Genomic DNA, 12,590 nt, shown 5'->3' with positions numbered 1-12,590 from the left:
TCCCCATCCCACCCCCTTCTCTCTTCCACTTTGCTTCCTGTCTTACCTACAATTGTCCTGTCTAAATAAAGGCATAAAAACGCCAAAAATACGTCTTTAAATAAAACATTAAAAATCTTACTGACCCCAAACTTTTGAATGGCAGTGTATATATATATAGTAGTCAACATTTGAAGCAGATCAAAACCTTTAATCGAAGTTGTCCTAAAATCAAAACAATATCCATGCTTGTCTTAGGACAACTTTGGATGAACTTTTTCAATCCACTTCAAATGCAGACTACTGTATATAGAGAGAGAGAGAGAGAGAGTTCATTTGCAAAAACAGATAACTTTGTTCTTAACAATTTTCAAAAATCATGTTTTTTTTTTTTTTTTTTGTGCATTCCATTCATCTCAATCAAACTGTAGTTGGGTTATTTCGATATGAAGTAAAAATAACTAAAAAGTACAACTAAATAACAAGAAAAACATGAAAACAAAAAACTTGATTTTTGAAAATGTGTTAATCTGTTTTTGCAAACAAACTCTATATATATGTAGATAGATATACACACACAAATACACACTGTATATATGGTCTTGTTTACGGAGACAACAAGAACACTGTCATTGCATCACAAAAGTATTTTATTGAAATTTTACAACTCTGTATTTTGTTTCCTCTCAGCCTACGAAGCGACATCACAATCGCATGCTGTCCTGTCCATGTCAAAAAAGGCAAGGATGATGGTGTTTATTACTGGAGAGAAATAGACAAATGCAATCAGCTGCCCTGTGCATCAAAAATACTTTCCATCTTATCACATTTATATCATTTTGAGTGTTGGTCGAGCCCGTCGTTCTCCCCAAACAATAGAGGAAACTGAAATGAATGGAAACTCACATGGGATCGTGTCACAATGTGGGGTGTTTGAAAAAGCTTTGCCTAATAAATGGACTAACAGAACAATGATATTTTGTTTTTATTTAGGGAAACTGTCCAGCAGAGTATCTGAGAATAATTCTGAGATTTTGAGACGTCAAAAATAACTGTGGAAAGTTGAGGGAAGGCTTTTGTTTTACTTTACATGCACACTTCCACACAAACATAATCATATTCAGCCATGGACAACCTAAAGGACACTGAAAGAAAGAAAAATAAGTTGTTTTTTTAAACTTGTACATATTTTAATCTTTGTCTTTTTATTAGATATTTTTGAAGTGAGATCACTCATGCCATGTTTAACAGACAAATAATCACACGCCACTTTGAAGGCTGACAACTTCAACCCACCTTGCTTGTGAACATATGTAAGATAGATGCTACAGAACATTACCCCATCAACGCCAACTTTTTTTTTTTGCGGTCTAGCAAAACCACATTTAGGTAATGATAAAGGTAGGGAGGTCGAGAGGAATTCAATTGCATAGCAATTTAATGGTCGACACGTTATCTCGCAAGGCAAAGTCACAGTGCCTAAACACTCCCAGAGGGGCTTGATGAACTAAGAACAACCAATCACTGCATTAGACTCAGGATCTCGCATAGTGCCGGTACATCATAGTCAGTATATGTCATCTAAGAGAATAAGACTCGCTAATATAGCACTCCACCAAACACAAACTACGAGCAAAATGTTTTGTCTGTGGCCAAACCCAATTGTTTCCTTTAATTTCCGTCGCTCGACTAGGTGGGGTTTTCAGTTAGAACAGAAATGAAAGGGATAAAGACAACGGTAAAGGAGGTTCAAATGTTTGCATGTAAACAGGCACTCGACCCCCTGCTCTCTCTCTCTCTCTTTTAAAGAAAAAGGCCAACTTCACATCCAACTTTAACCACGACATGGAGTTCATCTCGGAATGTCAACAGCAGCGTTTTCTCTGTCGTAGCGATCGCTCTCTCTCCCCGTCTCTTCCTCCGTCAGTCACTGCAGGTCTCTGTCCTCCAGGTATCTGTACTCGAACGTAAATCCTTCCTTTTTTCTCTGGCCCCACTTTTCATAGTCAAAGTAAATGTACGTGCCCTACAGGAAAAAAAAAAAGAATATTCATTAAAACAGGAGCAATTTCAAGTTTTTCAATTTTAAGCATATTATTAATGCATCACATCAGGTTCTGAAAATGCAATGGTTCCAGTTTGTTGTATATGTACATACATATGTTTATTTGTATATGTATGCATATTTTTTTAAACTGTAAGTAGATTTTTTTTTAAATAAATAGTTTTATTTAGAAATGATGCATTAAATTGATCAAAAGTGACATAAAAGATTTATACTGCAAATAGGCACTGTTCTTTTAACTTTATTCATTAAAGATTCCTAAAACAAAACAGAAATTAAAAAAATAAAGTCCACTTCCAGAACAAAAATTTACAGATGATGTACTCACCCCCTTGTCATCCAAGATGTTCATGTCTTTCTTTCTTCAGTTAGTAAGAAATTATGTTTCTTGAGGAAAACATTTTAGGAATTTTCTCCATATAGTGGACTTCAATGGTGCCCAAAGGGCTACAAACGATCCCAGCTGAGGAAGAAGGGTCTTACCTAGCGAAACGATGTGTCATTTTTGAAACAAATTGACAATTTATATACTTTTTAACCTCAAATGCTTGTCTTGTCTCGTCTCTGCTATGCGTATGCATAGTCTGTGTAATCTGGGTCAATAATGTTGAAAAACTCCCATCTCATTTTCTCCTTCAACATCAAAATCGTCCTACATTGCTGTTTTACCATTTTTTTTGGGGAAGAAAACGAGATGGGAGTTTTTCGGCATACCCTAACTGTATTGACCATACTGAACCGGAAAAAACAGTTCACACAGACTTAGACAAGATGTGCGTTTTGAGTATATAAATTGTCAATTTGTTTAGAAAATGACCAATCATTTTGCTAGATCTTCTAGACATTCTTCCTTGGTTGGGATTGTTTAGAGCAGGGGTGGCGAACTCCGGTCCTGGGGAGCTCAGCTCCAACCCTAATTAAAACTCACCTGCCTGTTGCTTTCTAGTAACCCTTCACACCTTGATTAGTTTGTTCAGGTGCATTTGATTAGGTTTGAAGCAAAACTATGCAGGGCTGTGGCTCTCCAGGACCGACGTTTAGAGCCATTCGTCTAAACTGCATTTAAACTGCATTTTGGAAGTTCAAACTTGAGGGCACCATTGAAGTCCATTATATGGAGATAATTCCTGAATTCTTTTCCTCAAGAAACATAATTTCTTATTGACTAAAGAAAGAAACATCAAACATCTTGGATGACAAGGGCGTGAGTAAATTATCTGTAAATTTTTGTTCTGGAAGTGGACTTCTCCCTTAAGAAATAATGATAAAAAAAAAGATGAAATATAAACTAAATACAAAATATAAAACAAATTTGTCAAAAAAACAAAACAGTGGCTTGACGTCTTGTGGGTCAGACTACACAATCTTTTGTTGGTTTTGACAGTCACTGTATCAGATTATGGGATTTTGACCCCTGAAACCTTGTTGTGTCGTGAAAAATAATCATGTCAGACTACACACATTCATCTCTTGCTGTCTTTAACAATGTGCATGTTGCCGTCGATAGGGCGGGACATAAGGTGCCACGAGTGTAAACAAACAATGGCCCTGTTTTGTCATCAGAAAAGATTTTGACCTTTTTTCACTCTGTTGCGGTAGTCCCTTAAGGAAATATCATAAATGCAGTAGCTTCATGAACATTTGTAAAATTCCACCTAGCAGGACAGATATGATTGTCTGTCTTTTATTTCATGTTTGAAAGCACATACAAAGGCACTTCTGTGCTCCTACTGGCCAGTGTCACAGATGTGACGGCACTTGTCGTAGATGACCGGAAAAAAAACTAAATATGATAGTCTTTCTGTGGTGACGTGAAGCACTGTAGACGTGGCATCAGTTGTTGTCCACTATGACACACTACATGAGATGAAACTGATGCCCATTGTCAGGCCATTGACGTGCCAAAATCATTGGCACGTCAAAATCAAAAGTTTACATACACCTTGTAGAATCTGCTAAATGTTAATTATTTTACCAAAATAAAAGGGATCAAACAAAATGCATGCTACTTTTTATTTACTACTGACCTGAAAAAGATATTTCACATAAAGGACGTTTACATATACATCCACAATAGAAAATAATAGTTAAGTTTATAAAAATTACCCTGTTCACATTTTACATACCAGTTTACATATGCTTGATTTTTAATACTGTGTTGTTACCTGAATGATCCACAGCTGTTTTTTTTTTTTTTTTTTGTTGAATGATAGTTGTTCATGAGTCCCTCGTTCGCCCTGAACTGTTTAACTGCCCACTGTTTCTTTGGTTTTCCGCTGTTTCCCACAAATTCTTTGGTTTTCCACCACTTTTGTGTATTCGAATCCTTTCCAACAATGACTGTATGATTTTGACATCAATCTTTTCACACCGAGGACAACTGAGGGGCTCATATGCAACTATTAAAGAAGGTTCAAATGCTCACTGATACATCAGGAGCCGGGGGGTGTAAACTTTTAAACAGAATGAAGATGAGTACATTTTTTCTTATTTTGCCTAAATATCTTTTCCATTTAGTACTGCCCTTCAGAAGCTACTTACAGAAGATACTTATATGTTTCTCAGAAAATTAAATAAGTTAAATTTACCCTTCCAAAAGTTTTCACCCCCCAGCTCTTAATGCATCGTTTTTTCCTTCTGAAGCATCAGTGAGCGTTTGAACCTTCTGTAATAGTTGCATATGAGTCCCTCAGTTTTCCTCAGTGTGAAAAGATGGATCTTAAAATCATATAGTCATTGTTAGAAAGTGTTCAAATACACAAAAATGCTGAAAAACCACAGAACTTGTGGGACCTGAAGGATTTTTCTGAAGTGAGCAGTTTAACTGTTCAGGACAAACAAGGGATCAATAAACAAAACAAAACAACGTAACAACACAGAATCAAGCGTATGTGCATTTGAACGGGGTCATTTTTATAAGTTCAACTATTATTTTCTCTTGAGGACTATATGTGAACATCTTTTATGAGAAATACCTTATTCAGGTCAGTACTACATAAAATAATATGCATTTTGTATTTGTATTTGTAATTATTTTGGTATAATAATTACTGTAAATGTCTGACCTCAACTGTACATTTATTTAGTAAAAAGTAATTGTTTTTTCCCCCCACTGGCACTGACTAACTGGTATTGTTATGCTCTACATAGAGAATTAGAAAATTAAACTCAGTTTGGTATTTTTATTTTCAGTGGCGAGCATGAGAGCAGCGCTGGGTTTGTACCTGTTCAAACTCATCAGTGATGGTCTTGGGTTCCTCGTGTCGTTGGAACCACATCATGTATTTGGTGTGGAACCTCCACGATTGCTTCTTCAGTGCTTTAGCTGACAGGTACTGCGCCTTTGTGCCCTGAGACAAAATGACAACCAAGAGAAAAAGTTGAAAGACTGCAACATCCAACAGACATGCTTATTTAAAAGCAACAAACACAGACCTCCAGGTAGTAGAAAATGAAGAAGAGCGTTTCAGTGGACAATCTCTGGTAGAACTCAATAGAGTCCGAATGATGTGGGGGCACCTGGTGGTGGAATGGCGGTGTAGGACAGGGGTTTCTCATCAGGTATTGCCTACAGAAAAGAAAAAGATTTATATCAAGCCCTTCGCAGCTAACTGCAAACAAAAAGACCTTTTAAATCCGCATTTAGACTAGAAAGCATATTGTGTACCTGATTCTCTCCGAATCGGACGGGTGAGGCATGTGTGTCCATGCTGCCTCCTGCATTGCCTGTTGGTAAAGCTGCTCTTTAGTGAGAGGGGTGGGGCCTAACGGACATGCCCCTAAAGATGGCGGCAGGTTGACCTCTGAAACAGCAGGCTGAGGAGCCGTTGTGGGTCCAGGTGGGGCTGAAAACAGATTGAAAGAAAAGACATTTTTAGTGTTTGTGATGACTATACAAGCTCTGTTCCTTATGTAACATCTAATATGGCATCTAAACTGCAGTCTAGCTGTTAGACAGGGTGTGCTGTGTGTGGCTGAGTCATTTTAATCATAAGCTTGAAAGATACTGAGGCGTGACAGTTGATCGCACTACAAACAACCATATATGTCAGTTAAACAGGTGCTGAAATGAGTTGTTTTAACCATTTCCCACGATTCAATCTGTGTTAAACAGGTCAGCATGAAAGGTACCTCGATCTGGGAGGTGTAGTGATGAAATCTCTCCATCCAGTGTCAATCCCAGTGCGGCCCGTTCTGCCATAGCTTTGAGAGAGCTTGGTGGTTCAGGAGCCTGTGAGAGACCAAATGGAATTACATAAGAAACAGCACAATTTAAATCTACAGGAACTGATTTCATTGTATCTGATGGGAGTGACTTTTAAGCCACTTAAAGCTGAAGTGTGCGAATTCTGTGCCACTGGATCTAGTCCAGGCAGGATGAAAAACACACCTTGATGACTTCTGTGTTGAGTGTGTAGGAGTGTGGGCCGTTTAGCAAACTCCCACCACCAGGTGTGCTGTCAGTGAAAGCAGGTGATGGGGAGGAGGGGGGTAGAGTGATAGAACTCAATAAACTGGGGCCATTATCCAGACTACAATACAGAGGAAGTTGGAGAGAGAAAGACAGCGACAATCAATCAATCATATAACTGTTATATTAGCTACAACGCAGAGATATGGAGATGTATACTCACGTTTGATTGGTTGATGAGCTTGAGGATGAGGAATGGCTGTTTTGTGATTGGCTGGCACTGCTGAGCGAGGAGTCTGGTGTGTTGTCCGCAACCACAGCACTGTAACCTGTATAAACAAAAATAAGGATATATAATAAATTAGAAATGTAAAAAAATATTTAAAAAGGGGTTAAAATAGAAACAAAAAAACATTAAAATGATAAGTAATACTACTACTACTACTACTACTAACAACAATAATTATTGTTATAAAATAAAACAAAAACAATTAAAAAGACCATTATTAAAGCAATATTACAACAATAATAATAATTATAACTAGTAATTATAAGCTTAACCCTAACAGGCAATCATTTAAAAAGATTCATAATAATGACACTGAGGACAACTGAGGCAATCATATGCAACTATTACAGAAGGTTCAAACTCTCACTGATGCTTCAGAAGGAAAAACTATGCATTAAGAGCTGGGGGTGAAAACTTTTTGATAGTTTAGGGTAAACGTAACTTTTTTTGTCTTCTGAAGAACATGCAAGTATCTTCTGTAGCTTATGATGGTCAGTAGTAAATGGGGAAGAAAAAAAAAAAAAAAAAAAAAAAAAAAAAAGATTTAGGCAAAATAAGAAAAATGTACACATCCTCATTCCGTTCAAAAGTTTACACCCCTGGCTCTTAATGCATCGTTTTTCCTTCTGAAGCATAGGTGAGAGTGTTTGAACCTTCTGTACTAGTTCATACAATCTGTACTAAATCATACAATCATTGTTGAAAAGGGTTCAAATACACAGAAATGCTGAAAAAAACAACAACAACAAAAAAAAAAACAGAATTTGTGGGACCTGAAGAATTGTTCTGAATTTTTTTTTTAAATAAAAACCAAAAAATAAAAAAAACAAAGATAAAAAAATGAAAAGAATAAAATAAAATGTTTTAAAAAGACCAATAAAAGAATAAAACAATAATTAAATATTTTAAATGATTAGACAAACATTAAAATATTTACAATTAAAATAATAATAATAATAAATTATTATAATTATAAATTTATTAAATTATAAAAAGATAATAATAATAATAATAATAATAACAAATAACAATAATAAAAGAAATTAAAATATAGATAATTAAAGCAGTTTACATTAATTATAATAATTCTAGTTCTAAACTAGTTCTAATTTCATCTATCTTAGAGATTAAAGAAATAGCTGGAAATTACAGCCATTATCTTCAGCTAAACATTTATTCCTACTCATAAAATAAAAAATAAAATTTTGAAATCTGTGAACACAGTGGATAATTAATGCCCAGACTTGAAAGAACTCACTGGTTGCTCCATTTTGTTTGAGGCCGCTTGGGGGTCTTGCAGGCGCTACGTTCGTCCCGACTCCTGCACTCGCCACAGAACTGCTTCCATTTCCACCCAATCCGCTCTCTCCAGTTCCTCCTCCAGGTGCTGTGCCCACATGGCTCACAGGTATCTGTGCAGACCCCTGGAGAGTCGTCTGCCCCGGTACCAGATTTAGAATTCCTCCGGTTAGGGCCCCGTGACCCGGACTCGACCCTAGCAGGCCCATACCAGTCCCTGTACCCGTACCATTACTGGTCGCGCCTGTGTTTGCTCCTCCTGCAACTCCGCTCGGTACAGATATGCCTGAACTACCACTGCCACTCCCTACCGGACCACTGGAGGCACTACCTGCTGTTCCGCCTGCAGCCGCCTGGGCGTAGGGGGCAGGGGTAGAGCCTGAGAGAAGCCCTGCCATGCTGTTGAGAGAACCAGACAAGCCTGCCATGCCCAGACCTGGCATCTGAGCCCCACTACTGCTGCTGGTCACCGTCACGCCCCCTTTCCCCAGACCCAAACCCAGTCTAGAGCCCTCAATCCCAGGAACAGATGAAGCCTGGGACTGGGAATTGGAAGTAACTGGGCCGGGTGTGCTGGAACTAGGTAGAGAGGAAGTAGTGGAGGCAGGTAACGTGGGGTGGCTAGGCGGACTAGGTGTGTTGTTGGAGGGTATGGATGTCGAGGAGAGTTTGACCTGTGCTTGCTGTTGGGACTGAGGAGCATGCTGCTGCACTGCGCTGCTAAAGCTTCCCAGCAGGCTGCTGCCCCCGGAGACCGATGTGCAGCCACCGACAACAGTAGCCATAGAAACCAGCGAAGAGGAGGAGGAGGAGGAGCCCGAGGAGGCGGATGAGGAGAAGGACGAGAGAGATGGGTTGCCGTTCTTCACAGGAGACTGTTTGGAGAAAGAAAGCCATGAGGTTAGAGAAACAAATCATTTTTTATTAAGCATACATGTGTTTCTTTACTGAAAAATGACATTTCTGACAAAATTTCCTTATGTCGTGGTTCAAACTTGTTCCATATGTGACCCTGGACCACAAAACCAGTCTAAAGGGGCACAGGTATATTTGTGGCAATAGCCAAAAATACACTGTATGGGTCAAAATTATCGATTTTTCCTTTTACGCCAGAAATCAATAGGATATTAAGTAAAGATCATGTTCCATGAAGATATTTTGTAAATTTCCTACCGTAAATATATCAAAACTAAATTTTTGATTAGTAATACGCATTGCTAGGAACATAAATTGGAAAAATTACAGGCAATTTTCTCAGCACTTTTTTTTTTTGACACCCTCAGATTCCAGATTGTTAAATAGATGCATCTCGGCCACATACTGTACTATCCTAACACACCATACATAAATGGAAAGCATATTTATTCAGCTTTTAGACGTATAAAAATTGACCCAATATGACTGGTTTTGTGGCCCAGGGTCACCATTATAATGGACATTTCAAGCTTCAAAAAGAAAACAAAAGCACCAAAAAGTGATCCATACAACTTGTTATAAGTCTTCTGAAGCCATATGATTACTTTCATAGTTTTTGCACCCTTCTTTAAACTTGAAAGTAAAGTCAAACAGGATAAGATTAACTTTTATCTGAAACTGATGCTCAGGTCTCACCTGACTGACTTCGCTGTCTGTCGATCGACCTCTCTTATCCTCCGAAATCTCCTGAGTAAAACAAATTCACACACAATATATAGTAAGACAACCAATAATGTGACAAAAAGTCAATAAAAGACAAGAAAAGAGCATGATTGGTGGTTCTGAGTCTTTAAAAGACTAGACTAAGACAAGAGGAAGAAAGAAAGAAGACAGTTTACCATTGTGCCTGTAGCAGGAGATGGAGGGATAGGTGAAGAGGAAGTGGTGGAGGTCGGTGTGCTGCTGGATTGAAGGAACATCTCATCTTCAATATGGCCCTGAGGAGATGTCGCCATCAAAGTTGCCGCTAGAGAGAAAGAGATATTTATAAGATGTTCATTAAGTCAACCACCAGCCGTTTCATTTTAAAACATCTATCCCACACACACACACAGACTTACGTATGTCCTCCAAGTCCAGATCATCGTAGAGGAACTCGTTCTCTTCAAAGTCTGGGTCTTGCGAAGAGTCAATGTAATATTCCACATCATCTTTGATCTTATGGATAGCTTCAACCTGGATCGAATCATTATCCAACATCCTTAAGATGGTCTCTAGCATACGAATGTGGTACCGGTGTCTTTCGATTAACCTCTTTAGCTCCTCAATCCGATCCTGCTTCTGAAGACAACACAACAAACAGCTTTCCATTAATCAAAACAAGTTGAGGCCTTTAACAGTAAGTGTTCACAGTAAAAGGAAAGCTAAAAAAAAACACCTAACATGTAATAAAATAGGAAAGCAGTGAGAAGAAAGGGGGGAAATGGAAAAAGTGAAACGCTGACCTCCTTGTCTCCTTTCTTTTTCCGCGTTTGAACAGAGAGGGACTCAACTTCACTCTCAAACTGGTCCACCTGCATGTTCAAAGTGTCTATTGTGTTCTGCGAGAGAGAGAAATCATGTCATTAATGCACTACTTGCATCCTGTTCAAAGTTTTTCTATCCATGAGCGCTCTTGTACCGTGAGCCACTGTTCCGTTTCCTCCTTCTCTTTCTGTGCTGGGTCCACTTTCTGAGCCAAGCCCAGCCCCTCTTTAGAGTAGGCCTTTGTCTTGGTTTCTCTTTCAACCACCTTAAATCGCTCCATTTGCTGAGGAGAAAGAAACAGAGATTCAGGTTAAGGGGTGCATGCTTGACAGATCAAGTGTGGGAAATCTATCTAAGAATTCATGAGGCAAAATCTAAACGTTGTGCCAATGCGCAGATATTTTTATCAAAAGCACAAAAGAATTTTGCAAACTGTGACAAGTGCATTAAAATAAAACAGCCTTGAGGAATCTGGCAAAACGCTCGTACCGTTTCAATAAGCTTCCGGTTCTCCACTAGCTGCCGTTTGTCTTTGATCTCATTGGATGCCACCCATGTCTTAATCTGGTCTCGTAGCCGCTAAGAAGAAAAACAGGTGAGAACAATTATACTGATTGAGAACACATATTTTCCCCTTGGTTCCAAAGAAAGTGTACAATAATTCATGCTATGCAATAGCTAGTTTCACTTCTCTAAATTGATTGCTCAAAAGTGTTACCACCTAGTCCAACGGCAAGAAATCCTTCACTGTTTGTATTACTTCAATTCCAGGAAACCTTAAAATAAGCTAAATGTCAAATGAGCACATCCATACCTGGAGCTTTTTAATCTCTTTTTTGAGATCAGCCTCATATTTTTCCTTCTGGTTGGCATTGGCTGCATTGTGAAGCTGAGAATGAAATGGTTGTTGTATTAAAATATAACAACAGGTGCACAATTTCTTTTCACGTTTTGCATTACACTTTGGTTGTTGAGGGGTTAAAATCTCACCTTTTTCCAAATGTCTTCAAACTGTTCTACGCCTTCTGCAACTTTTTTCAAACATCGATCTATTTCACCTGGTTGTATAAAGCATACGATTAAGTCATAAGATCACGTGATGATGCATAAAACAAGCAATTGTGGTAGGGGAGAGTAGAGACAGAATATGCATTCCATATCATAATCTCTTACCTTGTAGTTTTCTCTTATCAGCCATGGCTTCGCTATGATACTGTCTTCATACCTTCTGTCACTGCAAGCACATCAGAGAGACTGTTAACTTGTACAGTATTCAGTGTGAGGCAGATGGTAAGTGTTTCTACAGCTCCTGACAGATAGATCTCATCTCCATAGAAAAGGCTGATAACAAAACACCCCTATTTCTCTGCGCCTAGAAAATGATTAATAACTTCCAAGTTAAATTTACTCGAGTTCTTTTCAGGTCAACAAATAAACGCAACAGTCGGCTTTGCAATCTTCGTAAATGAGAGAAATTATGAAGAATTTTAATGACAGCGCGCTTTGATCGTCCCCACAGTTTAGATCACTTATACGGTCACGCCAACACAAGCACAGTGTGTTTACGCAGATTTACGCAGCCTCTGATCACTGAGCACTAGCCACCAAGATGCTAACGTGTTAGATCAGCAGCATTTCATCGCCGTATCTCATCTGCACTGATAATATGTCACCCCGGCAGTATATATAGACGGTATACTGCATATTTCTGCAGTTATCATGGATTAAGCTGCTGTTGTTGTGTTATCGAGCAGCGCTGACGGCTAACGCTCTGCTAGCACACACACATAGTTTTTCCAAGAGAAGGTGTGGGGGGTTTAAACTCTTAAATGAATGCACAGTCGTCGTATACCTTTTTCAAAGTGTGTAATATTCGTCAGTATCTCTATGTGACAGCCACGACCAAAATATCCGCCAATTCCTTATTTCAAATTTGGTAATGTTTTCAGCTCGTCAATCCCCCTTCTGTCCAGTACATTAAAGATGGACGGCAGACTCCGCCCACCGCTCGCTGCTGAAGTTCCCGCCTCTCGTCTTTTTCCGTTCTTATGATTCATTAAAAATGTCTGTCAATCATTTCCCAAGTTGTGACCATTTCCGCTGGA

At 38.6% G+C, this 12,590-nt stretch overlaps 1 protein-coding gene across 1 annotated transcript; it reads right to left on the bottom strand.

Moving 5' to 3' along the window:
- Nucleotides 1–606: 606 nt before the first annotated feature.
- cnot3a (CCR4-NOT transcription complex, subunit 3a) lies at nucleotides 607–12,504 on the bottom strand. The gene is made up of 18 exons (XM_051131665.1): nucleotides 12,338–12,504; nucleotides 11,659–11,719; nucleotides 11,476–11,543; nucleotides 11,300–11,374; nucleotides 10,975–11,064; nucleotides 10,640–10,768; nucleotides 10,464–10,559; nucleotides 10,080–10,299; nucleotides 9,858–9,985; nucleotides 9,655–9,705; nucleotides 8,003–8,918; nucleotides 6,679–6,784; nucleotides 6,435–6,576; nucleotides 6,176–6,275; nucleotides 5,712–5,889; nucleotides 5,480–5,612; nucleotides 5,269–5,394; nucleotides 607–2,005 (listed from the first exon to the last, which is right to left on the bottom strand). The coding sequence occupies exons 2-18, from the start codon at nucleotides 11,681–11,683 to the stop codon at nucleotides 1,907–1,909; spliced, it is 2,682 nt and encodes an 893-aa protein (XP_050987622.1). The 5' UTR covers nucleotides 11,684–11,719; nucleotides 12,338–12,504; the 3' UTR covers nucleotides 607–1,906.
- Nucleotides 12,505–12,590: the final 86 nt, after the last annotated feature.

The sequence above is a fragment of the Labeo rohita genome, chromosome 16 (assembly GCF_022985175.1).
Source record: "Labeo rohita strain BAU-BD-2019 chromosome 16, IGBB_LRoh.1.0, whole genome shotgun sequence".
In the NCBI taxonomy this organism is placed as follows: domain Eukaryota; kingdom Metazoa; phylum Chordata; class Actinopteri; order Cypriniformes; family Cyprinidae; genus Labeo; species Labeo rohita.
This window is presented reverse-complemented; position numbering and strand designations above follow the sequence as displayed.

Excerpts from the sequence above, each read along its gene's own strand:
- cnot3a (XM_051131665.1), bottom strand. The coding sequence starts at position 11,683 with ATGGCTGATAAGAGAAAACTACAAG. Across the intron at positions 9,706-9,857 it reads CTCCTGCTACAGGCACAATG|GAGATTTCGGAGGATAAGAG; the intron begins GTAAACTGTCTT and ends TGTTTTACTCAG. Across the intron at positions 5,613-5,711 it reads TCCGATTCGGAGAGAATCAG|GCAATACCTGATGAGAAACC; the intron begins GTACACAATATG and ends TCTTTTCTGTAG.